Source organism: Myotis yumanensis, unplaced genomic scaffold (assembly GCF_028538775.1).
Source record: "Myotis yumanensis isolate MYYU_CA2020_CCGP unplaced genomic scaffold, mMyoYum1.0.hap1 SCAF_6, whole genome shotgun sequence".
Lineage (NCBI taxonomy): Eukaryota > Metazoa > Chordata > Mammalia > Chiroptera > Vespertilionidae > Myotis > Myotis yumanensis.
The window spans coordinates 52,233,119-52,259,442 of NW_027223757.1; the positions used below are offsets into that span (position 1 = coordinate 52,233,119).

Sequence of the window (26,324 nt, forward strand, 5' to 3'; positions counted from 1 at the left end):
ACGTGGCCGCGGGCAGGCCCGGAGGGAACGCAGGACGCGGACATGTCTCGCTACACGAGGCCCCCCAACACCTCCCTGTTCGTCAGGAACGTCGCGGACGCCACCAGGTGAGCGGCGGGGCCGCAGGTTGGGGCGCGGGGAAGAGGCGGGGTCACGGCCGCATCTCGGGGACCCGCCGGGTCTGCCCCGCGCTCCCCGTGAGGGCGCCCTGCCCGGGGCGGAGGGAACCCTGCGCTGCCCGCGCCGCCGCCCGCCCGGCCCGCATTCCGCCGCCCGGCGGGTGCCCATCCCTCCCGGGGGAGCGCGGGGCGCGGGCCGCCCCCTCCCGGCCGCCCGGGGCCTCCCGCCTCCGGCGCTTTGTGGCCGCGCCCGGATCCAGCCGCGCGTGCCGCCTCCTGGACGCGGAGGCCCGGGATGGGCGGACGCACGGCCGGGAGCGCGCACCGCGGCCTCGGCTTTCCTCCCGCGTCGGCCTCCTGACAGGTGTGCAGTTAAACTGCCTCCGTCGCTCCGTTTTGCACTATACGCAGGGGTAACTTCAGTGATGAGGTTTCTGTGGTTTTCTTTAAAGTTCTGAATACAGTGCAAACACCGTTATTCGTGATTGGCATGGGCTTCGCCGGTCGGTTTTGCATGTTCTGTCTACCCACCACCCCGCCTGGAGGATCCTGTCCACGTTGTGCCCAGACAGAGGGCTTACTTAGCAAGTCACTTCTTCCCACGGCCCTTTCCCCCTTCACAGGAGCCAGGGGGACGGCGAGGGGCGGGGGCGGGGCTGAATGTGCCCCCGCCCGCCCCGGCCTCCCTGCCCCGGCCTCCCCGCCCCGGCCTCCCCGCCCCGGCCTCCCTGCCCCGGCCTTCATGCCCCGGCCCCCCTGCCCCGGCCTCCCTGCCCCGGGCTCCCTGCCCCGGCCTCCCTGCCCCGGCCTCCCCGCCCCGGCCTCCCTGCCCCGGCCTTCATGCCCCGGCCCCCCTGCCCCGGCCTCCCTGCCCCGGGCTCCCTGCCCCGGCCTCCCTGCCCCGGCCTTCCTGCCCCGGCCTCCCTGCCCCGGCCTTCATGCCCCGGCCCCCCTGCCCCGGCCTCCCTGCCCCGGCCTCCCTGCCCCGGCCTCCCTGCCCCGGCCTCCAGAGAGATGCGGTGTTGCCTGACTGCACAGAAGGGAGAGCTGAGCCCAGAGTTTAAATGCCTTACCCGGCGCTTCCCGGATACAAATAAAATATATTGGAATCCTCGACTCCAGAGCCATCTCTGGAAATCACAGTTTATCTCTGAGGGGTAAATGTTAAGTATTTTTTAATTTGATCCCTACTTTTATTTTTTTTAATATATTTGATTGATTTTTTTACAGGGAGGAAGGGAGAGGGATAGTGAGTTAGAAACATGGATGACAGAGAAACATGGACCAGCTGCCTCCTGCACACTTCTGGAATCGAACCTGGGACCCTTCAGTCCGCAGGCCGAGGCTCTATCCACTGAGCCAAACTGGTTAGGGCCCTACTTTTATATATGTCACAACTGTAGACGGGGAGTTAATATACCTTAATTGGCCTCTAAAAGATGCGTGTGCTTACAGTTCTTCTCTCAACCCGTTTATCAATTCATTACATAGAAAACAAGCACAATTTGTAATTTGGGTAAGGTAAAAAAATAAAAATAAAAAATTCCACAGTTAAACAGATCCCTTGAATACTGAATAAGCATCGTGTGTGTGCCCAGAGTGTGTGTCTTCAGAAATTAGCGGTTTCCAATTCCAGTGGCCACAGGGGCCAGCCAGGGTAATAGGAATGAGTGAGGTTGTCAGGTTATAAGACACAATAGGGTGGTATGGACTGTAGCAAATGGAAAACAAGATGTGCCATCTCCTGGGGACAGCAGCTGCTACTAAGCTCCAGCTGATAACTAGTATTTAGACATACAGACCTGTTGCCATATCTTCCTGATTTTCAAAACACGTCAGAAACTTGTATTTTGTGTAAGTGCTCTGTTTCAAAATGGTAGCATTGTTTAAGTTAAAGCATATGAAATTCCAATTGTTGTAGATTTAAAAGCTGTAAAATACTGCATTTGACATCTTGCCTCCTGGCAGTTGTCTTCAGTTTGGCAGAAACACCTTATAAAAATTAAAAAAAAAATTAAAGATGTAAAATATTGGCAGTTTCCTGTTTCAACAGGGTTTTTTTTTGTTTTGTTTTGTTTTTTACTGTTTAAACATTGTGCAGGCCAAATAAAACGCATGTTACAGGTGACACCTGATCTGCAGGTGACACATGACCTCTAATCTAGATAATCCACCTCTGAGTAATCAAGACTGATAATTGAGGTTTATTGATTTTCTTTTCCATTTTTCACCACTTCTTAACTCTGCTACTGGGGGACAGTCAAAATCTAGGAGGACTGTATTAAATAATCATTGTTCACATTTTTGAGTACTCACTATGTCCCTGATGCTATACTAAACACTACCCCTATTATCTTAATTAAATTTTCACAATAAATCTGTAATATATGTTTCTTAATAATTCCATTTTACAGATAAGAAATTTAGGCTTAGAGAGATTAAGTATCTTGCCTAAGATTGCACAGCTGCTGAGTAGTGTTATGAAAGTAGAATCACACATGTAACCTATGCTACACATGTAACCTATACTTTTTTGTACAAGGTGGCATATAGTGTAAATTAACTAGCAGTATGACACCTAGACATTAAAATTAGCTTTGACATTTAGGATGCTTATAAAGAAAATCATTGGGATAAATGTGAAAACAAAACAAACAGGTTATAAAATGATAGATACAGTATGGTTTCAATTACCTAAAAATGAGGAAAGGAGAAACTACATATAAAAAATGAGCCTGGAAAGAAATCTATTTGACTGGTTTTTCTCTTTCCTGTTTTCAAATTTTCTTTAGTAAAAGTGTTTATAACAAAGCCAAAATTTATTTAAAATGTTTCTTTGAAGTGGCCATTTTAATATGTGATAATGGACAAGACATTACAAGTCACTATGGGTTAGTATAAAATTTGTTAGGAATGCAGTTGAACATAAGAACTAAAGAAAGACTTAAAAATATTTTTTACGCTCGGCTGGCATGGCTCAGTGGTTGAGCGTCGAGGTATGAACCAGGAGGTCACGGTTCAATTCCCAGTCAGGGCACATGCCTGGTTTGCAGGCTTGATCCCCAGTGTGGGGTGTGCAGGAGACAGACAATCAATGATTCTCATCGTGGATGTTTCTATCTCTCTCTCCCTCTTCCTTCCTCTCTGAAATCAATAAAAATATAAAAAGAAAAGATTTACATATTTATATTTTAAAGTTTGCTCTGAAAGTAGAGCTTTTTTTCTTTTTATATTTTATATTTATATATTTATATATTTATATTTATATATTTTTATATTTTATATATTATAAAAATATATATATATATACTTGAAAATTTTGTTAAATTTCTTTTCACTAGTAAAACAAGAGGTGGATCAGGAAGAATATTAATTTTTTTAAAAAATATATTTTATTGATTTTTTACAGAGAGGAAGGGAGAGGGATACAGAGTTAGAAACATTGATGAGAGAGAAACATCGATCAGCTGCCTCCTACACCCCCCACTGGGGATGTGCCCGCAACCAAGGTACAGGCCCTTGACTGGAATCAAACTTGGGACCTTTCAGTCCGCAGGCCGACGCTCTATCCACTGAGCCAAACTGGTTAGGGAAGATATTAATTTTAATATCTTTGCTTTCTTATTGTGTAGAAGAGTAATTTTTAAAAAATCTCCGATACAGTTTTCTAATGGAACAAAGTAATGTCAAATCCCAAATATAACATTACCATTTTGATGTATAATATCATGTTAGGTTGGGGAGGAATGATCAGTACAGTGGGGCCTTGACTTACGAGTTTAATTCGTTCCGTGACCGAGCTCGTAACTCAAATTACTCGTATGTCAAATCATTAAAGTGAACGAGTGAGACACGTGATGCTGGGCTGATGTTGTGGCGTTCACTGTGATGTTCGCTGCGCCAACTAGCGGTGGGGTATCTGAAGCTGGCTTGTAACCTGAATTTTAGCTCGCAACTCAAAGCAAAAAATCAGCCGAGAGATGGCACGTATCTCGAAAAACTCGTTAGTCGGGACACTCGTAAGTCAAGGCCCCACTGTACTTCTCTTGGACATACTTAGTAATATTCTTTGGTTACAGTGTATATGAGACTATATTGATGTTAACATTGATGGTGATGTAAAAAAAGCATTAGAATTCAACAAGATTTTATGAATTCAACAAGTATCAGCAAACTAGAAATAAATGGGGACTTCCTCAGCCTATGAAAAAGTTACAGCTAACACCATACTTAATGGTAAAAATGGAATGCTTTCTCCCTAATATCAGATCAAGACAAGGATGCCCATGCTCACAACCTCCATTCAGCATTTTATTGCAGATCCTAACCAGTGCAGCAAGGCAAGAAAAATAAATAAGACATCTTATCTAATAATAGACAAACATGGTAATTGATCGTACCTTCGCTACGCCTCCCATTGGCTAATCAGCACGATATGCAAATTAACCGCCATCCCACCTGCCCTGCCACCATCCAGGCCTGCTGTCTGTGAAAAATCTTACTGAAACTGAAAGACTTATACTACTGACTTAAAGACTTACTAAGTGATACAGTAATTAAGAAAGTGTGATACTGGCCTAAGGACATACAAGTAGATCAATAGAACGGAATAGAGACTCCATAAATAATCCACACTTACAGAGTCAATTGATTTTGACAAAGGCATCAAAGCAATTTAGTGGAGAAAGGAGTCTTTTAACAAATGATGCCATAATAACTGGATATCCATATAGTAGGGAAAAAATTAACTGTAACTTCTAGTTCACATCACAATTTGAACTGGATTATCAGTTGAAGTGTAAAAGATAAAACTATAAAGGGTCCAGCTGTGGCCTAGTAGTTGAGGGTTGACCCATTCACCAAGAGTTTGTTGGTTCAGTTCCTGGCCAGGATGCATGCTGGGGTTGCAGGCTCGATCCCCAGTGAGGGGCATGCAGGAGGCAGCCAATCGATGACTCTTTCTCATCACTGATGTTTCTTTTTTTTAAAAAAAAATTAATTTATTTTTGTTTGTTTTAACTTTTTATTAAAATGCTTAGGATACAGATTGATTTTTGTAAATGACTGTTTTACTTTTCCTGAAATAAGACCTATATGCGCTCTGATAAAACAGAATGAAAAGTCTCAATTAATGGGAGTTCCTGCACATAGCTCAGATCCTCACAGCTGCTTCTTTCTGCTGTTACTATAGGAACAGTGTTGTATTGGGGTCATCATTGATGTTTCTCTTTATCCCTTTCCTGTCCTCTCTGAACTCAATAAAAATATATTTTTAAAAAATAAAAGCCATGTTTTGTGCCCATAGCTTGATGCTGAATTTCTTAAGGTTTCCATGAGGAAATACACAGTATTGGTTAGCTCAATTAGAGTGTTGTCTTGATATGTGAAGGTTACAGGTTCAATCCCTCCCTGGTCAGGGCACATACAAGAATTAACCAGTGAATGCACAAATAGTGTAATGACAGATCAATGTTTCTTTCTTTCTCAAATCAGTCAATGAATAAAAATAAATAAATAAATAGATAGATAGATAGATAGATAGATAGATAGATAGATAGATAGAAAGAACACAGACTAGTGTCAGACTGTGGGAGTTTGATTCCAGTTCTGTCACTTGCTGGCTCAGTGACCATAGTGAGTTAATCTGTCTGTGCCCTCATCTGTAAACAACCATGGAGCTGTGAGAATTAGTGGTGTTAGGGCAAGCAGAAGCTAGCATATAAATGCACCATAACTGTCAGATATCAATGCTAAGTATTTTGTCTCTTCAGTTAAATTGTAGCTCTATGAAGACAAATAAGCTATGTATTTCTTGGGTATCCCCTCTTTAATATCTGTCACAGTAAAAGGCATATAGGAGGCTCAAAAATACTTGTCAAATTTGAGAACATAGTAGTTATTTTGCTTTATGCTTAATGTAAAATACCCATTTTTCTTCAAAACCTGAGAAATGATTTTAGGACTTATTTAAATATATATTTTTTGATTGATTTCAGGAAGGAAGTGAGAGGGAGAGAGAGAGAGAAACATCAATGAGAGAGTCATTGATCGGCTGCTTCCTGCACGCCCCATACTGGGAATCAAGCCTGCGACCCTGGGCATGTGTCCTGACTGGGAATTGAACTGTGACCTCATGGTTCATAGGTTGATGTTCAACCACTGTTCAGTGGCCGAGAGATTTTAGGACTTCTTTAAATTTTAATTCTTGTGCTCTGAAAACAATCTAACATAAACATGAAATTCTAATGAAGCAATTGAGTGTGTTCCTAATGAAATAGTTAATAGTTAGGGCTGTTTATATGACCATTGAAAAACCTTGTAATAGGAATAACTTTGGGGTGGATGTGGGTCATTGTTTCTCCAACCTGAGTAGCCATGACAGCCACCTGGAGTGCTTGTAAAAATATAGCTTTCCAGCCTCCAATCCAGACTTCTTGAACCAGAATCTCTGAAAGGGAGGCCAGAGAATTTCTCTTCTTTTTTTCCCTCTTTCATTTGTGAACCCTGGGTGAGTCTTCTGAGAGATAATTTTAGGTAATGCTAGTACAGAGAATGTACTTTCTTTTGAGGGTTTCAACTGGATTTCTGTAGGCATGATATTTTAATCCAGCTACTCATATTTCTTTGCCTTATTTCTAAAACAATTCAGGCCTGAGGACTTGCGTCGTGAGTTTGGTCGGTATGGCCCTATAGTAGACGTTTACATTCCACTTGACTTCTACACCCGCCGCCCAAGAGGATTTGCTTATGTTCAATATCCTTTATTTTACTGTGTGCATTTGAATATACTACATACATGTGCAAATTACATATATGTATTCAGGAGCATATGGTATGAGATTAATATTGCCTAATTAAATGTGTTTATTTCTTTATCTCAGAAAATCTAAAGCAGTCCACAGTAGCTGGCAAGAGCCCCCCAGTTTGAACCAACCTGTTAGCTAGAATCCGAGCATAAACCGAGCAGGCGAGACAAAAGGCACCTAAAGTTCAAGCATCAAGGAGTAAAGAGGGAGGGTGGACACAGAGATAAAGACCTGGAAGAGGGAAGTCTTTATCAAGCAAAAGACAAAGCCAACACCAGGTTGAGACTTCGGCTTTCCTACATTTACTCAGAGTTCCAGAGTCAAAGCCAAGTCTGATTTTGTTGGTTCTTCGTCTCTTATAAAGTCCATCTTGCAAGCCTTAAAGAGTAAAGGTCAAGGTTCAAGATCAAGTGACATTGAGGTAATTGCCAAAGTCTCATATTGTATTGCATTTCTTGGCTTTTTCTGTTTTCTATTAAAAAAAAATTAAACCAGTGAATAACCTCCTAAAATACGGCTCTTCATTTTATATAGCTTATTTCTATTTTAGTTAGGTTTAATATATAATTTACATAGATAAGGGAGTTTAGTGGGTTATTACCAACCAATATATGTAATTCCATATGTTTACAGATTACTTCTATGTTTTTATACCCCAAGTAATAAAAGTATAAAGGTATTTTAAAGCAGTAGGTTCAAAGGTAAATATCATTTTTAAAGAACTAAATCAGTTTTGAAAATGTGTTTTAGCTCAGTTATGTGTGTGCATTTTGTTTATAAATAATTGCTCCAAAATATCATAATTAAAAAGCTTTTTGCTGAAAAGAGTAATTTAAATTCAGAATACAGGTTTCTGCATGCTGATTTCTTTTAGTGAAAAACCTGATGAATTTTTTACCTGAGAGAAGGGCAGTGTTGGACTTACTAGTATTTTGTTCTCATTACATGTTTGAAATTATACATTTATACAGCATAAATTATACATTTATACTAATGTATACATTTAAAATATAGTTGCATGTTTTTTATTTTTAGATTCATTCTTTTAAATCATAATGAGCATTTGTTTTCATAATGAAAGTAAAAATTTTTTTGATTCATATTATATTGTAGATGTGAGCTTAATAACTTGAACTTGTTTTCTCTATTAATTTTCTGTCACCTAAATAATTCTTTTAAAATAACATTTTTACTTAATATCTGACATTCAAAGTGTCCTTAACAGCTAGTCATATTTGAAGATGTTCGAGATGCTGAAGATGCTCTTTATAACCTCAATAGAAAATGGGTATGTGGCCGTCAAATTGAAATACAGTTTGCACAAGGTGACCGCAAAAGTAAGTGTGACTAAATGTTAGATCTTGTTTATTCAGCAGAATGAATTTTAGCAATGATAGATTTTTTAGTTTAAAATTCTTTTAGAAAATAATACGATTTGAGTGGTTGTGACTGAGGTCTTACACTTCATATTCTAGCGCCAGGCCAAATGAAATCAAAAGAACGTCACCCTTGTTCTCCAAGTGACCATAGGAGGTCAAGAAGCCCCAGCCAACGGAGAACTCGAAGTAGAAGTTCTTCATGGGGAAGAAATAGGAGGCGGTCTGATAGCCTTAAAGAGTGAGTATCAAATACAAGAGTATTGAAAACTTAATTTTCTACTTTTTCTGGAAAACATTTTTTTGTTTGTTTTTGTTAATCCTCACCCAAGGATATTTTTTCATTGATCTATTAGAGAGAGTGGAAGAGAGGGGGAAAGGCAGAGAGAAACATCGATGTTAGAGAAACACATTGGTTGGTTGCCTCCTGCCTGTGCCCAACCAGGGCCCAGGCTGGGGAGGAGCCTGCAAACAAGGTATGTGCCCTTGACCGGAATTGAACCCGGGACTCTTTGGCCTGCAGACAGATGCTCAATCTACTGAGCCAAATCAGCCCAGGCTGGAAAACCTTTTAAGGAGCTTTGAGCCCGGTCAGTGTGGCTCAGTGGTTGAGCATCGACCTATGAACCAGGAAATCACAGTTCAATTCCCGGTCAGGGCACATACCTGGGTTGCGGGTTCGATCCCCCAATAAGGGGTCTGCAGGAGGCAGCCGATCAATGATTCTCTCTCATCATTGATGTTTCTGTCTCTCTATTCCTTCCTCTCTGAAATCAATAAAATATTATTTTAAAAAAACAACACACACGTGTACAGAAAAACCAGGCCACCAGAATAATATTCATAAAGAATCATCTTTTATAGAAAGATTAATTTACGCTTATTGAATACCTCCCAATATTAAGCTTTTCATTTATTTTTTTCTTCTGTTTCTTCTCGGGACTCAACTTTTTGAATGGAAAGGTAATACATAGTGAAAAAAGCAACATATTAAAAAATACATATTTGGCAAATAGAAATGAGGAATGTTAACTAAATAAAAATTTCCTAAATGAATCCAACAATTAAGAATGTTAAGTTCTCCTTTGGCTGGTGTGGCTCAGTTGGTTGGGCGTTGTCCTGTGCACCAAAGGGTTGCCATTTGGATTCCGTCAGGGCACATGCCTAGATTACAGGCTTGATCCCCGGCATGGGGTGTGCAGGGGGCAGCTGTTTGATGTTACGCTCTCACATCGATGCTTATCTCTGTCCTCTCCCTTCTAAAAATTAGTAAAAACATATTTTTAAAGTGATTTAAAGAATGTTTTTCTCACACCGATATGTGGCTAGTGATTAAAAGCTCATAAGAAGGGATGGTGGTTGACATTAAAATTAATGTAAATAAATATATTTATAAAAAGTTAGTGATTTTAAAAATAAATTCCAAGTATGGTAGTATTATAGGAAGACGTAAGAATAGTAAATTTTTCAGAAAAAGATATTTGCAGGTTCCCTATTTTGCTATCCAGTTGTTTGTTTCTGTTAGAATAATAGTAAATCACAATGGAAATTAATTACTTGGTGAAATTATTTAAATAATAACAAATTGTATTAGCATGCCTAAGTTTTTAAAACTTTGTACTATTTATCTGAGTTTTAATGCTGAAATTTTTTCATAGAGAATTTTTTATAGAAATTTTCAAGTGAATTCTGTTCTTTTTTTTTTTTCTCTTTCAAATCATTTTAATAACGTGGCAGTCAAAATACGAAAAGCAGACTCAAACTTGTTTTCTTTAAGGGGGGGTGCTACCATGATTGCTTCACACAAGCATGATCTAAGGCAGTGATGGCGAACCTATGACACGCGTGTCAGGTGACACGCAAACTCATTTTTTTGGTTGATTTTTCTTTGTTAAATGGCATTTAAATATATAAAATAAATATCAAAAATATAAGTCTTTGTTTTACTATGGTTGCAAATATCAAAAAATTTCTGTATGTGACACGGCACCAGAGTTAAGTTAGAGTTTTTCAAAATGCTGACACGCCGAGCTCAAAAGGTTCGCCATCACTGGTCTAGGGTAATGATGACACCGATTCCAAAGAGCAAGGGTGGTAAGAAGCCCTCAAGGCTCACAGACTGAAAAGCTTGGTTTCGGAAAAGTCTCAGAGGTGTCTCAGGTGGCAGGAGAGACATGGAATTTAAGGGACCTTCCTTGAAATGTTTCTTGATGGTGACTCGGTGTTGAGAGTATTTGTCGTCTGGGGAGAACCGAGCAGGATGGGCCGAGCAGGTCTGTTGTCCAATAGGATCAAACTTCTTCAGGGTATAGACCCGGTCTCCCTGTTCATTGAGGTGATACTGGAGAAACATGATCTCGCTGAAGCAGGAGGTTCCAATTCCGTCTGTACTTCTCTGTCTACTGAGGGCCTCGCCGTGAATTCTGTTCTTAAAGAATGATCAATATTTAGACTTGTATCCTCTAGTAAATAAGAGTTAGCTCTCCTGGACTGTATATAATATACCTAAGCTATATAGGCCCACTGAATTTCAAATCAAAGATGATCACCAGGGCTGTTCACTTTCACTCTAGTCCCTCCATTCTTCAACTCTTTCTAAAATTCAGTCTCTCCATTACACTAGCTACATTTCTTTCTCTTTTTTTAAAAAAAAATTCTCACCCGAGGATATGTTTATTGATTTTAAAGATGGGGAAGAGAGAGAGAGAGAGAGAGAGAGAGAGAGAGAGAGAGAGAGAGAGAGAACGTCCATCAGCTATGTCCCATACACACCCCGACAGGGTATTGAACCCACAACCTTTTGGTGTACAGGGTGATACTCCAATCCACTGAGCACACTGGCCAGGACTCCATTCCTCAACTCTTAAGAGCCTAGACAAAAAAAAGCTCAAAATAGGATATATGTACTAGAGCTGGTGAGAGAGTCTTCGCTCCAAGTGGCCTGGCACCAATCCTTCCAGCCAAGTGGAAGGGAAAATAGGAAGAGAGAGCTACATCCACAACTAATACCATTGGTATTGCTTCTGGCTTCACAGGGGACATGAATAGTGTAAGGGAGTGATGTTCAACAGTTCATTCACTGTGAATTTTATATATCTCTCTATACTATTATATATACTATACATGTATAGACTATATATAGACTATACATGTATAATTTACCATACATTTATAATGATGTGGCTAGTGTTCACATAAAATGAAAGTCTTATATATCAAAGTTCAAAGTAGATATAATATTGTGCTTAAAGCAGCGCTGTCTTGTCTTGACATACTGAATATCCAGTGGTCTTGGTAGATAGACTTAGTTTATAAAAGAAAACAAGTTGTCCATTTTCATTCATTAAGAATATAAGTTATTTCCAAATACATTAGAGCCTTAGTTAACCATCTTCTAGTTGAAGTAAAGTATAATACTTAGCTGGAGAAAAACAAACAAACAAAAAAACGTCTTTTGTTCCAAATCATGATGGAGTAGCTTTGTATTAGTTATAAGGTCATTGCTTAACCTCACCGACCTCGGTTTTTTTAATCTGTAAAATTATATTATAGAGAATGTATATCTTACCTAGCTCTCAAAGTATTCACAAAGATCAGATTTTACATGTGTGTGTTCATGTGAGAGAGAATACATATAAACCAAACATGCACTGTACATATATACAGTATATGTGATACTACTTTGGACTAAAAACAGGTCTCTTATTTTGCCTTTAGTAAATGTGGGGTTGGGGCGGGGGGGAAGCTAGTTTGTTGCTATTAGTAGACTATGAGCTCTTTGAGGAGCAAGGACTTCTGTCTTATTCAGCCTTATATCCCTAGCATTTAGCAGTAGTCCCTAGCTCAAAGAATGTTAAAATAGCATTTTTTTTTTCCATGTTAGGTTTTTTTTTCAAGGACAGTGTTCTGTTTTTTATTTTTTTTCTAGAACTATGTACCACAGGAATGAAATTTAATAATTTCTAAAAGACTGCTCTTATTCCAGAATATATTCTAGATCAATATATTCATACTTTTCAGTGCTCTATATTCTTTCCTGTAATTCCATGCTTTTGTTTAAGGTTATTTTTCTTCATTTAAAAATTTTTTAGTATATTTTATATATAGTATAGGTCTGCTGGCAATGAATTCTTTCAGCTTTTGTTTGTCTGAAACATCTTCATTTCATATTAATGTTTGAAGGATATTTTTGCTGGGGATGGATTTCTAGGTTGGTAAAGACTTTTTCCCCCCTTTCTTTTTAAATATCATTCCATTGTTTTTCTAATATCCATAGTCAGCTGGAATTCTTAATGTTGCTTCTTTGAAGGTAATGTCTTTTATTCTTTAGCAGAGTTCCGTATTTTTCTCTGTGGCTTTGTTTTCTGCAGTTTCATTGTGATACTAGGGGCCCAGTGCACGAATTTGTGCACCTTGAAAGGAACTGTGGGCTGCAAGGCTGTGGTGGGGCACAGGGGTGGGTCTTGGCCCACCCTCTGTGCCCCCGCCTGGCCCCTCCCGCTGCGGCCCCCAGTCCCATCTGCCGGCAGCCCCGCTTCTGCCACCACTGCTACCACTCACTGATCGCGCCGGCCCTGCTCCTGCTGACAGTGTGGAGCGACTGGGGCCAGTGCCAGCAGTGGGTGTGAGTGGGGCCAGTGCTGTCAGCAGGTGCAAGTGGGGCTGTCCCTGGCAGCAGGTACGAGAGGTGGCTGCCAGCCCTGATTGCACCTCAGGAGCAGGGGGAAATGGAGAAGCCCTCAGGGGCAATTGGGACTGGCCTTGGTTTGGCTGCCCCACTCACCATCCCACTGCATCTGATGCCTGCCATGTTCTGCATGTGCCCTCTGGTGGTCAGCGACCGGTTGTTTGGTTGTTCAGTTGTTCCGCTGTTCTATTTGCATATTAGGGTTTTATATATAAAGATACCTGGTGTAGTTTTCTTTGTACTTATTCTACCTGGATTATTGAGCTTTTCAAAATTGTGAGTTGATGCTTTTTATTCGTTTCAGAAATTTTAGGACATTACCTCTTCAGATATACTTCTGCCTTATTCAGTTTGTCCTTTGGCCATGTGACTATGTTCTAAATATCTTTTATGTTCTGTTCTGGATTTCATAAAATTCCTTTTCTCTTACTGTGTTTCAGTATAATATTTTTCTAATAATCTGTTTTTCAGTTCAGTTCACTATTTCTTGTTGTATCTAGACTGCTGTTACATCCATTTAATGACTTTAACTTCAGATATATATATATTTTAGTTCTAAAATATCCATTTGTTTCTTTTTATAGACTCCAAAATTCTTTTGAAATTTTCTATCTTTTTCATCTATTTTGTCTTTTTCTCTTATTTTTTTAAAACATGTTAGTCATAGTAATTTTTTAAATTCCTGTCTGAATAACAATAATACCAAATTGTTTTGGGTGTAGTTATTTTATCTTTTTTTTTTGTTAGTTTTTAATCATTTTAATCTATTTTTCACATACCTTATAATTTTGTATTGGATGTTGGACATTGTTAATGAAAAATTATAGAAACTTTGGATGCTACCATCCTCCAAAGAAAGTTGTTTTCTTCTAGCAGGCAGAGTATTGGCAGATCACCTTGACCCTTTCAAGGCTTAGTTTGAGGCATTGATAAGGCTGATTTATTTAGCTTCATGTTTATTCCTAGGGCCTGGTCCTTACCTGTAGGATACTGCCCTTCTGGGTTTTTCATTGGAAAGCTGGGCTCTTACTTAAGACTCCTTGACCTTTCGGAGTCTTGAACTCCAGTCTGTCCCCAGCAGTATGTCTCTGATAAAATTTCAGCTCAGTTATTCAGTCTTTCAGCTGCAGGTTTTTTTTTTTTTTTTTTGGTAAATCCTCACCTGAGGATATTTTTCCATTTATTTTTATTTCTTTTTACCCCCACCTTTGGCTATTGTGAATAATGCTGCCAGCTAGTAACAGGAATGTACAAATAGCTCTTCAAGTCCGTTTTCAATTATTTTGTGTATACATCCAGAAGTAAAATCGCCGGATCATATGAAAACTGCATACTTATATATATTTTTTTAGGAACTGCCATACATTTCCTATAGGCGTCATTCCACTTTGTATTCCCACCATCAGTGCACAGGAATTCCAGTTTTTCACCAACACCTGGTTTCCACGGGGCTTTTTAGCTACAAGCACATTTCAATACTTCATACTCAATAGTTCTTCTACATGACAACCATTTCACAATTAGAGTGAAAACTTAAATAGGAATCCACTAAGGTACCTCAGTTGGTTGGAGCATTCTCCCCGGGGGAACATGTAAATGAGCCAACAGGAGCAGTAATCATTGCTATACAGCCTTCTTGTGTCAAAAGAAAAACGAAGATTATTGGGCACAAACACTATCTTTGTGAAACAAGCTGACCAGGGGAGAGCGCGAACGCAGTCCCCCACTACCACAAATTATGCAGTCGAGTTTCCCACATTTGAGGAAATCGCAGGGGTCAGCATGCCCGGAGTGCAATGGGTAAGCCTCGCCCTGGGGAAACCACCTTCGTGATCATGGTATCTCCCCTGCCAGGTAAGTATGAGAGCAGGACCCTGCCTGGCACGTCACCATCATCCTCAACACACTTTAACGTCATGGTTAATTATATTGAGCATTCTTTTGCCCTTCGACTCTAAGTTGCAGTGTTATTTATATGACAGAAACTAAGATACGTTCTTCTGGATATTCAGAGGAAATTTTGCTCCGTTAATACACTCGAACCAGCAGTCACCGCGCTGTGCTCATCTACATATCCCCGCCTCTGGTCACCTACGTCACTCTGATACTTGAAGCAGATACATTCGCTCTACTTAGGCCTGGCGACCAACCGGAAGACAGTCGCAGCTGGGGGCGTTTTAAATTCCTCGCCTTGGCGGGCCCTGGTCCTGGCGTGGATCTGTTATGAGAGTCTTCCGTGCGCGATACCCCCGGTGCTGCTATTAAGAAAATGGTCTGAGTGGAAGAACCACGGCCGGCTTGGCCCAGGGGCTGAGTGTCCCCCCATCCCGGCCGCTCTGCTCCGGGGCGGGTGCCCGGTGGAGATGGGGGTCTCCACGCGGGCTTCACCGCGACTGCCTGCAGCTCTCGGCATAAAGGAGAGCAGCGTTCACCCTGGATTTCCTAAGAAACCGAGTGCTCCTCCCTTCTTTTAGAGAACGAATAATTTTTTTCCGTTTCTGCCCTTTTGGCTAGACCCTCTGCGCAAAACAACTCTGCAGCAATTGTAGTATCACGGGCGTTGGTGGTGTATGTAGAGGCAAAACTCTTCTGCCTGTTCGGGCCTGCGGCCGGGCCTGAGAAGAAAATTGGCAGATCCGGTTTCACAGTATAAAAGCATTCACATTTATTTAACCCAGTTCACCTGACACAGGCGCCCTGGTTAAAAAATGAAGAACCAAATGAGTGGCAGCACCTACATGATTTTAAATTAGGTTGAACAGAGAGAGGCAATTGTGAAAGAGTAACTAACATATATGGGGACATTGATTTTTACAACAAATGGAAGGGGAAGGGGAGAGAGAGAAACATGCTCGTGTCACCATTGGTTGCCTCCTACACATGCCCCGACCAGGGCGGGGCATTGAGTCTGCTGCCCGGTCTGATCAGAATCCACCCTGAGACCCTTCAGTCCGTGGGCCAGCGTTCGACCCACTGAACCAAACCGGCTAGGGCAGTGATGGCGAACCTTTTGAGCTCGGCGTGGCAGCATTTTGAAAAGCCCTAACTTAACTCTGGTGCCGTGTCACATACAGTGGGGCCTTAACTTACCAGTTTAATTCGTTCGGAGACCGAGCTCGTTAAAGAGCTCGTTAACTCAAATTACTCTACCAACCCGATGCAAAAAATCGGCCGAGAGACAGCTGATATCTCAAAAAACTCGTAAGTCAAGGCCCCACTGTATAGAAGTTTTTTGATATTTGCAACCATAGTAGAACAAAAATTTATATTTTTGATATTTATTTTATATATTTAAATGCCATTTAACAAAGAAAAATCAACCAAAAAAATGAGTTCGCGTGTCGCAGGTTCGCCATCACTGGGCTAGGGTGCAGCTGCAGTTTTTCTGACCTCTTGGGAGTCTCATCCTGGGCATGCACAGTTTAGAAGATGGCCAGTGACTTGAGAATTTGTAAGCAGAATTTAGGGTTTTTTATGCTTTGTTTTTGTCTGTAATTCTCTCATCTCTTGGATTTTGCCTCTCAAGTCTCAGCCACTTTGGTAGCCCTGAATGCTAACCTCTGTCTCTTCAGCTTAGTCAGATAACCATTTTCTAGTTGGGCTCTATTTCCAATGCTGTTATTAAGAAAATGGTCTGAGTAAGAGAACCACGGCTTGCCTAGCTGGCTTGGCTCAGGGGTTGAGTGACAACCTATGAACCAGGAGGTCACGGTTCTATTCCCAGTCAGCGCAAATGCTGGGGTTGTGGGCTCAGTCCCCTGTGGGGCGTTTTGGAGGCAGCCAATCAATGATTCTCATCATTGATGTTTCCCTCTTTTTCTCCCTCTCCCTTCCTTTATAAAATCAATAGAAGGATAAACAAAATAAAACAAAAACAAACCATGGCTTACAACCCCTCAAGTTCTGCTTGTGTTGGTTATTCCCCACAGTTGTTTTATAAATGTTATTTACTTTTTTCTCTTAATTGTTTTGTTTATTTTTTAAATATATTTTTATTGATTTCAGAGGGGAAGGGAGAGGGAGAGATAGAAACATCAGTGATGAGACAGAATCATTGATCGGCTGCCTCCTGCACGCCCCCTACTGGGGATCAAGCCCACAACCCGGGCATGTGTCCTGACTGGAATTGAACCATAACCTCCTGGTTCATAGGTCAGTGCTCAACCACTGAGTCACACTGGCTGGAGCTCTTTTACTCTTTTTAAAATTGAATTTATTGGAGTGACATTAGTTAATAAAAGTATATGGGTTTCAGGTGTGTAATTCTATAATACATCTCTGTATATTGTATCATTTGTTCACCACCCCGAGTTAAGTCTCCTTCCATCATCATTTGTCTACCTTTTTTATATAGTTAATTTCTATGGGAAGATTAATCTAGTACAAGCTGTTTTATCATGGTAGAATTCAGAAGTCCTGCATCTAAATTTTTGTTGTTATAAGCATTATTTGATAAACTTTAAATAATTATTTTCTTTCCCTCTCTCTTTACATTTTTTTCTTTAGATTTTCATACTTCTTGGGAGTTGTGTAACCCATACTAAATATGCAGGGTATTTTTCAGAACTGACCCATGTCATAAGAATTACTAGTATGTAGCAAAGTAAATACCTTTTGGTTATATATTCTATATAACGAGTATTACAAACTTGTTATGTTTGAACCAAAAGCATGCATAATAAAATTAGAATTATTTCTTTTAACTTAGCCAATAAAAACATAACTAATATTATCTGAAGTATATAATTTCCTGCAAGTGTTTTTTCCTAATCTATTAACTGCTTTTGTGTGAAATATATACTCTAACATTGTGGATGTTTGCAGGTCTCGACACAGGCGACTTTCTTATAGCCAGTCTAAGTCTCGCTCCAAGTCACTACCAAGGCGGTCTACCTCAGCAAGGCAGTCAAGAACTCCAAGACGGAATTCTGGTTCTAGAGGACGGTCAAGGTCCAAGTCCTTAGAAAAAAGATCAAAATCAATAGGAAAATCACAATCAAGTTCACCTCAAAAGCAGACTAGCTCAGGAACAAAATCAAGATCACATGGAAGACATTCTGACTCCATAGTAAGATCCCCATGTAAATCTCCTAAAGGGTATACCAATTCTGAAACAAAAGCACAGACAGCAAAACACTCTCATTTTCGATCACATTCTAGATCTCGGAGTTATCGTCATAAAAACAGTTGGTGAACAACAAGAGAAGAGTGCAAGATAGTCTTTAAGTTATTAAACCTCTCATTATGTTAAATAAAAATTCTTCAAGGCTTACAGAAAATGTGAGTTAATATTAGTTACCTCTGGGCATGTACAAGAAACAAAACCTCTCTAGCTTTGAGTTAATAAAGATTTGGTCTCCATTTAAGGGCCCACACCACAAATTTTGATGTCTAATGTTACCATTTTATGGACCATTTTTGTTTACATTGTGGCAGAAGGGTACTTTTCAAAGGAAATGGGTAAAATGGAACTAACTTAGAAAATTCTACTTTGATATAAGTACAGTAGTTCCCCCTTCTCCATGGAGATATGTTCAAAACCCTTTGATGCTTGAAACCACAGATTGTACCAAACTCTATATAGACTGTTTTCCTCTATACACACATACCTATGATCATGATTAATTTATAATTAGGCGCAGTAAGATATAAACAACAATAATAAAATAGACATAATAATATACTATAATAAAAGGTATGTGAATGTGATCTCTCAAAATATTGTACTGGCCTCACTCTTGTGAGATTACAATGCCTACATGATGAGATGAAGTACTCAGAACTGCATGTAATTTAAAACTTAGGAATTGTTTATTTCTGGAATTTTCCATTTAATATTTTTAGATCACAGTTGATCATGCATAACTGAAACCGTGGAAAGGAAAACCACAGATAAGGGGGGACTACTGTATTAGTAATATTAATAATACCTTTTATAAAAATATTTTTTACTTTAAATCACTTTCATGTAAAAAGTAATTATGACTATATAATTGCATAAGTCAGACTTAAACTGTTTGACACCTATGTCTCTTTTGTGTCTTCTGTTTAAACTTGGGCCAATTCTCGGTGGAGATTAGTTCATATTACAAAATTCTGACATCCCTAAAAGTTGAATTTATATCATTCAAAAGATAGATTCTCTCCTAAGCTCAAAAAAGGTTTTATTTTTTATTGGGTGGAAAAGCATAGGTAAGTTGACATTAAATTGCATCCTGTACTATATTCAGTCACTTCAGAAATAGCAAAACATTTTTTGAATACTGAATTTTGAATGGTTTGAGACTACTATAAAAATTGTGGGCAACACTCATAATCCAAAAATAATCATATTAAGCCTTATCTCTTTAAAGGGTGGTACCCATTGTATAAAAATAATATTTTATACCATTATTTCTACATACCTACTTTTCATCTACTGCTTAATTTTTCTTTTTAGAGCTTTAGGTTAAGCCTTTAAATTGTATAGAGTATGTCTTACTACTTTTGGAAGTGTTTAGTTGTATTAAGAAACTCAAGACTGCATCCTCAAAAACAATCCAGTATTTGTATTTACATTACACTGCCCTTCGGTTTTTAAACCAAATAACTTTATTGCTATTCATTGCTTTTGTAGTTGTTAAAAATGAGAATTTCTTTAAAATGTGTTTGTAGTTTATGTTTTTCAGAGGGTTTTGGTAGTATTTGTGATAAATATGATTCTTATAGGGGATATATTTATAGAGTTCTACTTGTGTACCTTGTTGAATTACATTGAAAATTAAAAAGTTTCAGCCCATACAGTTAATATTTGTATCTAGAGTGCTTAAGAAAAAAATTTGTCTTATAGATTTAGCATATAGAAGCCAGTGTTGCTTCTATTTGTTTTGAATACAAATTCCATTTTTCTTTGAATTTTAGATCCTATGTGTAAGAAACAAGTTTACAAAATGATTTATATACTTGTAATATTTGGGCAAGTACCACAAATTCATGTATACTGTACTTCCTGAGTAGAAATTCTCTAATCATAGCAGAAGTTACTTCAGTACTACAACTCTTTGAAGTTCATGTTCATTTGTAATAAAATTTAGTTTCAAAATTATGTGGCACTATTGAAAATTTAAAAGACAGTCTGAAAAAAGAGCAAGACAATTATTAATAGTAACTTTTTATATTTTCTAAATAAATGTTTGGGTTTACATATACAGGGATACCAAATACAAGGATTTGATTGTAGTGTCTTTACTAAGCATTTAGCCATTATTTTAATAATTTGATAAGGCAATGTTTCTGAACATGCTGAATCCTTAGATTTACATCTCATTTGGTTTTCCAAATTGTGATCCCTCGGCTGGTTAGGAGGATGCTATTTGGTTTGATGGAAAAACTGGAATGATAGTAGTTCAAACTTTTTTGAGTATATAACTATGCACTTGGCACTCTTCTGTAAGTTTTACATTATTCCCTCATCATCCCAATAGCTTTATGAGGTAAATACCACTGCAGATACAGAAGTGAGATGCAGAGAAGTTAAAGGACATGCATAAGGTCAACAGCTATTAAGACTTTGGAGCTGGTGGGTGGCTGGGCTCTAGACTGCCTCTCCCTGACTACTATGCTGTTCCTTTTTGGAATATAATAGTCTTTGACAGATATATGCTAAACTAAGGTAATGTTTAGATGGAAAAGAGAGTTAAAAATAAATTGTTATAGGCTTTAATGAAAATAGGTTCAGTGACTCTGAGTGGAAATTGACTACAAATTGTACTGGTACCCAGGAAAATTATCTTTTGGGTATATCTACTCTAGGGTTCACTTTTGTTACAGAATTATTTCTTGGAGTACTTAAGAAAGGATACTTAGTGTAAGATTGTTAATAAATAAAGCAAATGTTTTACACATCTGTAATAATTTCCTTTAAAGATAATATGTTGACTCAGTTACTTCCCAAGTTTAGTGTAGGGCACTACCTACCTCCATTTGTTTATAATGATAGAGGGTAAGTTAATGACAAAGAAAATAAAGATGGCCACTACCCCTGCTTGTTTTCTTCCTCCCCATGAATAATATACAGTTTCTATATAGCAGCTGATATTTTGCATCTGCAAACAGATAATGGGAGATAATGCCAAATTTTTTATTTGGAGTTTAGGATTTAATCTTATGCCACTGGGCTAATTTATTTTTAAATGTGAATTATCTTATTTCAGGACTTTAGATATTATTTGTAGTGTTTACTTGAGATACAACTATTCTAAGACATACTGTTGTTATATTACAAATAAGAATTCCTGCCTTTATTCTAATCCCATTGCAAAAAGCAAAATTAGTCAAAAGTTTAAAGGAATAAGCATTTAGAAATATTTTTGTAATACTTCTAAACTACATTAAAATTGTGATTTCTTAGAGTTAAAAATTAATTTTCCAAACGGTGGGAGCATATTTGAGGTCTTATATAGATAAATATATGCTACTTCTGGTGCAGAGGATCATAATCTGTCATGAAACCAAACCTTCAGGTTTAGGCACTGTGGATTTTCAAACAAGTCCACGGCTCCCAAGAGTTTAAGAATCAGTGGTTCAGTGAGATGTGTGGGTTTGAGTCAGAACTCATATGTATTTGATTAGGAAACATTTTCAAGTAATAAATGATTATGCAACTTAACATCAAAATCACTCTCAATTAAAAAAAATAGGGTATTTAGGATCATTGCATTAACTTGGGTATTGGCCTACCAGATTGATTTAGGCCCTCTGGAAAATTTATATCTTGTATATCTTTTAAAAGGTGTTCACAAATTAAGTATAAAGATAATGGAGTTATAAACCATATTAGAAATGTAGTATTCCCTGATAGAAGTGTTAAGATATTTTACGTTGATTCAACTTCTCTCTAGTTAAAACAGTACTTTGATAGTAGTATTTTTCCCTGAATTGCTTTATAGTCTTTCCTGAATTTATATTCTAGGAATATACCGCAACCTAAACTTATGAACATAAATACCAATTTGTGGAGGTAGATAGATGCTCAGTGGGTTGGTTGATAATTACTATTTTTTAAGTGTGATTTTAAGTGTATATTTGGTTCACATAATTCAATATTTAACCTATACCTGTTGTTTTATAAACTAGCTTATAAAATAGATTACAAATTAAAATAAAGAATGACAGGTTCTTTCAGAATGCATTTAGAAAATTTCAAGGGTCATTCTCTTAAATGAGAGAATGCCTAGCTAGTTAGTGTAGAAATGGATTGATTGCACGTTCATTTCTATTTTTAAATGTATTACAGCTTATTTAATTGAAACAAGAAAAATTACTACTCTAGTTTAGGAGTATAATTTGATGAACTAAATGCCTAAGTACTAATGCTTTTTAGAAATAGCTTCATAGAGGTAGGCTGAGGAAAACCAGAATTCTTTGCTACAACCATTTTCTAAAATAACTATATTCTAGTTTTTTTTTTTTTTTTTTAGCTTACTCCTAATAATAGGATTTACAATGCTGTTGATTTTAATTTCAACAAAAATTAATACAAAATAGCCATAAACCCAAGTGATAGCGTATTTCTTTTAATAGTAAGAAAAATTTCAATGGATTTTGGGGGGTAATTAACCATTCCAATCATATTTGTGACACAGTATTTGCTTTGTGGTAATACTTTACACCTTGAGAAAAAGTACGTTGTTGTTGACCTTTTCAAAATCAACTTAAGCTATATGACTGGTCAGACTCTTTCTGAGTAGTTTAATATTTTTAAAATGAGAGGGAATGTTATTTAAATTTATTTTAACACATTGCAAAATATATAATTCATAAGAACCTTAGTTAAGGAAAAACATTAATATTCATCATTGTCAGTAAACCTTAAAATTTGACCCTAAAATGTTAAATGTAGCTTAATTAGAAATATTCTAGCTTTATAGGATATTCACTATAATTTTTAATACTTATAAAGTCTAACCATTTTTTGTTTTATACTGTATAATTTCAAACGTTTGTTTAAAAACATGGATGAAAAATTTACATAGAGCTCTGAGCTGCCGCTAATTAGTCCAATATACTGATAGTCTTTAAGAAGTTTTGGTGACCACACTTTGTCTACCCTTATCTATTTTGACTAACAGGTTGTGGTTTTACTAGTATATGAGTATCTGTCATGGAAAGTGGAACTGCATCACTTAAGGAATAATGTTAAACACTTTTAGCTTTCCATTAGCTCCACTGGTATTCAGTATTAAAGGCTTTGAAGAGAAGGAACCAGCCAAGTGTTAAGAATTGCACACTGCCTTGCCCTCCTACTCCCTAGTCACTTCATTGCTAACCAGCTCTTCAGCCATCCTCTTCTCTTTTGGGAATCACACTCACTGGAGTTCAAGTTATTCCACCTTAGGTAATTTCTTTCATTGTCCTCTAAAACCATGGGCAATTATTATAAATCCCCTTCAGAATCTTTATAGTCTCCACCTATGTCTTCATCCTCCCCTAATTAAAGCTTCTTTAAGCATTGACATTTATGTTAACACTAGAGGCCCGGTGCACAAAATTCGTGCATGGGAGGGGGGTTGTCCCTCAGCCTGGCCTACACCCTCTCCAATCTGAGACCCCTTGGGGGATGTCCAGCTGCGGGATTGGGCCTAAACTGGCAGTCGGACATCCCTCTGACAATCCGGGATCACTGGCTCCTAACTGCTTATCTGCCTGCCTGCCTGATCGCCCTTAACCCCTCTGCCTGCTTGCCTGATCGCTTCTAACCCCACTGCCTTCTTGCCTGATCGCCCCTAACTGCCTCTGCCTGCCTGCTTGATCGCCCCTAATTGCTCCCCTGCTGGCCTGATCGCCCCTAACTGCCTCTGCCTTTGCCTCTGCCCCCGCCACTTTGTCTGGAAGGACGTCCAGAAGACGTCCAGTCTATCCGATCTAATTAGCATATTACCCTTTTATTAGTATAGATTAAGTGTCTGCTGTCATATTTCCTGAATAAACCAATGCTTAAATACATTATCATTTCTCTAAAATTTCATTTCTTATTTACAATGGCTTTGGTGTTTAAGTCATTGACTAGAGTTTTTCTGTTGTTTTAGAAATATAACTAATCAGCCTACCTGAAAATGCAAAGAAAAACATTCAGGAGACTCAAGTTTACCACCTCAAAAGATTAATGTATTTGTGCTATATGCTACAAGTAAGCCTATTGAATTATTGGCAAATGCCTCATATATAATGTTGCAGTGAACTAGTAAAGCAGCCTTAATTTCTCCCCATTCTATTAACATTGTTATGTCTTTAGTAACAAAAAGTACAGTAAACACCCATATACCCACTACCTAGAGTCTGCAATTAACAGTAAATTATACTTTATCACACATATGCACACCTATCTATTCCTTCCCCAGCTAATTTGAATTTAACACAGTAAGTTTTTGAAAACTGGAATGTTTATAATGGGGTATTCTATTTAGCTGAAGAATGATCAGAAAACCTTGGTTGAATATCTTTCATAAATCTGTTTTCTTAGTTTTGAAATTCAGGATCTGGTCTTAAGCACTAGATGATACAGGAACTTAATAGACACGGATGGTGAGGGAGACTAGACTGAATGCAGTGACTAAGGGCTCTTGGAATCCTGATAGAAAAGAGTAGTCCAATCTCTGATATTAATCTTTTCATTCTAAAAATTGAGAGTTCTAAATGCCTGATTACTTGAAAAGTAATTTCAAACTTTGGAAGGGACCATTTGAGAGGCCTTATTTTATAGCAAGATAACCCAAATTGTAGATCTCTCCAAAGAACCAAAGCCCTCTATGATTCCTTAATGCAAAGCAAAGTGTAATTTTCCTGTTTAATGAGCTTACTGTTAAGAAGGCAATTTTGAGTTCAATTTAAATCAACCTTTGCATGTTGGAAATAAGTCATCAAAATATCTTCTCCCTGCCATCCCCTTCCCAAAATTCTAGATTGCCAAAAACACATTTGTAATTTGGTTTAGACAACTAGTCAGGTTAATCTCTAATCTTAGAATAAAGGGACCATCTGTAATAATTTAGGAGTAGCTATGTATATGGAGGAATTTGGTTAGTACCTATTTACAACCAGATATTTTTCTGCCACTTGGAAAAATTACTAACTTTCCTGAATCCTTTCTTACAAATACATTAAAGTTGTGTGAATGACTAGAAAAATGATGTATTTTTATTGTTTAAGAATGTCATTTCATCTGCCAAAACCGGTTTGGCTCGGTGGATAGAGCGTCGGCCTGCGGACTGAAAGGTCCCAGGTTCGATTCCGGTCAAGGGCATGTACCTGGGTTGCGGGCACATCCCCAGTGGGAGATGTGCAGGAGGCAGCTGATCGATGTTTCTCTCTCATCGATGTTTCTAACTCTCTATCTCTCTCCCTTCCTCTCTGCAAAAAATCAATAAAATATATTTAAAAAAAAAAAAAAAAGAAAGAATGTCATTTCATCTTTTAAGCTATTGTTATACATTACAGATACATAGTCTCTTTTAATTAAATGGAGTTTGACTATGTAGCCTCCTTTGACAAATGTGCATCTGATTTTCCATGATTATTGATGTAGCTTGCTTCTGTCAATCCTCCCATTTTGTCCCTTTATATCTACTTTATTCAGAGACTAACACTTCCATAAATTCTTCCTTTAACAAAGGGAACTTTAAATCTGTGTTACAAGTTCTACAGTAAAGCACTACTATAAACGCTGCTTAGAAAAGGAATTTTAAGACCTCAACAATGAACCCTTCTCAGTAAATGTAACTAACACCTTTTATAAACCTTAAATTGTAATTAATTTGGGGTTTTTTATAATACAAGTTTTAAGTTTGACAAATATAATTCCTGGTGTTCAAAACATTACTTATACATTTTAGCATATTTAATTTAGAACTCCAAGAAAATTACAAAAGATATGAAAAGTGATCTGAAAACTGTCAGAGATTAATTGAAGACAGTCTCATCCAAGAGATTTAAAGGGTTTAATTTAAGCGTAAAATATTTTCTAAACTCTTAAAAAACAAAACTTCGTCCACCCCATACCTTCAGAGAATGCTATCTAAAATTTTCAAGAAAGCTTCAAAAATTAACTTTTTTATGTTTGTAAATAGCATTCTGGCCAAAACCGGTTTGGCTCAGTGGATAGAGCGTCGGCCTGCGGACTGAAAGGTCCCGGGTTCGATTCCGGTCAAGGGCATGTACCTGGGTTGCGTGCACATCCCCCGTAGGAGATGTGCAGGAGGCAGCTGATCGATGTTTCTCTCTCATTGATGTTTCTAACTCTCTATCTCTCTCCTTCCCTCTCTGTAAAAAATCAATAAAATATATTAAAAAAAAATAGCAT

The 26,324-nt window shown here is 38.2% G+C and overlaps 1 protein-coding gene and 1 non-coding gene across 4 annotated transcripts; one reads left to right on the forward strand and one right to left on the reverse strand.

Moving 5' to 3' along the window:
- On the forward strand, positions 1–26,318 carry SRSF12 (serine and arginine rich splicing factor 12). 3 transcript variants are annotated; one of them, XM_070418102.1, is made up of 5 exons: positions 1–107; positions 6,769–6,890; positions 8,155–8,262; positions 8,401–8,542; positions 17,813–26,318. In XM_070418102.1, exons 1-5 carry the CDS (start codon positions 43–45, stop codon positions 18,180–18,182), a joined length of 807 nt encoding a protein of 268 aa, XP_070274203.1. In that variant the 5' UTR covers positions 1–42; the 3' UTR covers positions 18,183–26,318. The 3 variants fall into 3 exon arrangements, with proteins under 3 accessions (XP_070274203.1, XP_070274201.1, XP_070274202.1); XM_070418100.1 differs by lacking the exon at positions 6,769–6,890 and adding an exon at positions 7,001–7,346 and having other exon boundaries at positions 26–107; positions 8,139–8,262; XM_070418101.1 differs by lacking the exons at positions 1–107; positions 6,769–6,890 and adding an exon at positions 7,211–7,346 and having other exon boundaries at positions 8,151–8,262.
- On the reverse strand, positions 14,687–14,850 carry LOC139013383 (U1 spliceosomal RNA). The gene has a single exon (XR_011472032.1). It is a non-coding gene; the product is annotated as a U1 spliceosomal RNA (small nuclear RNA).
- Positions 26,319–26,324: the final 6 nt, after the last annotated feature.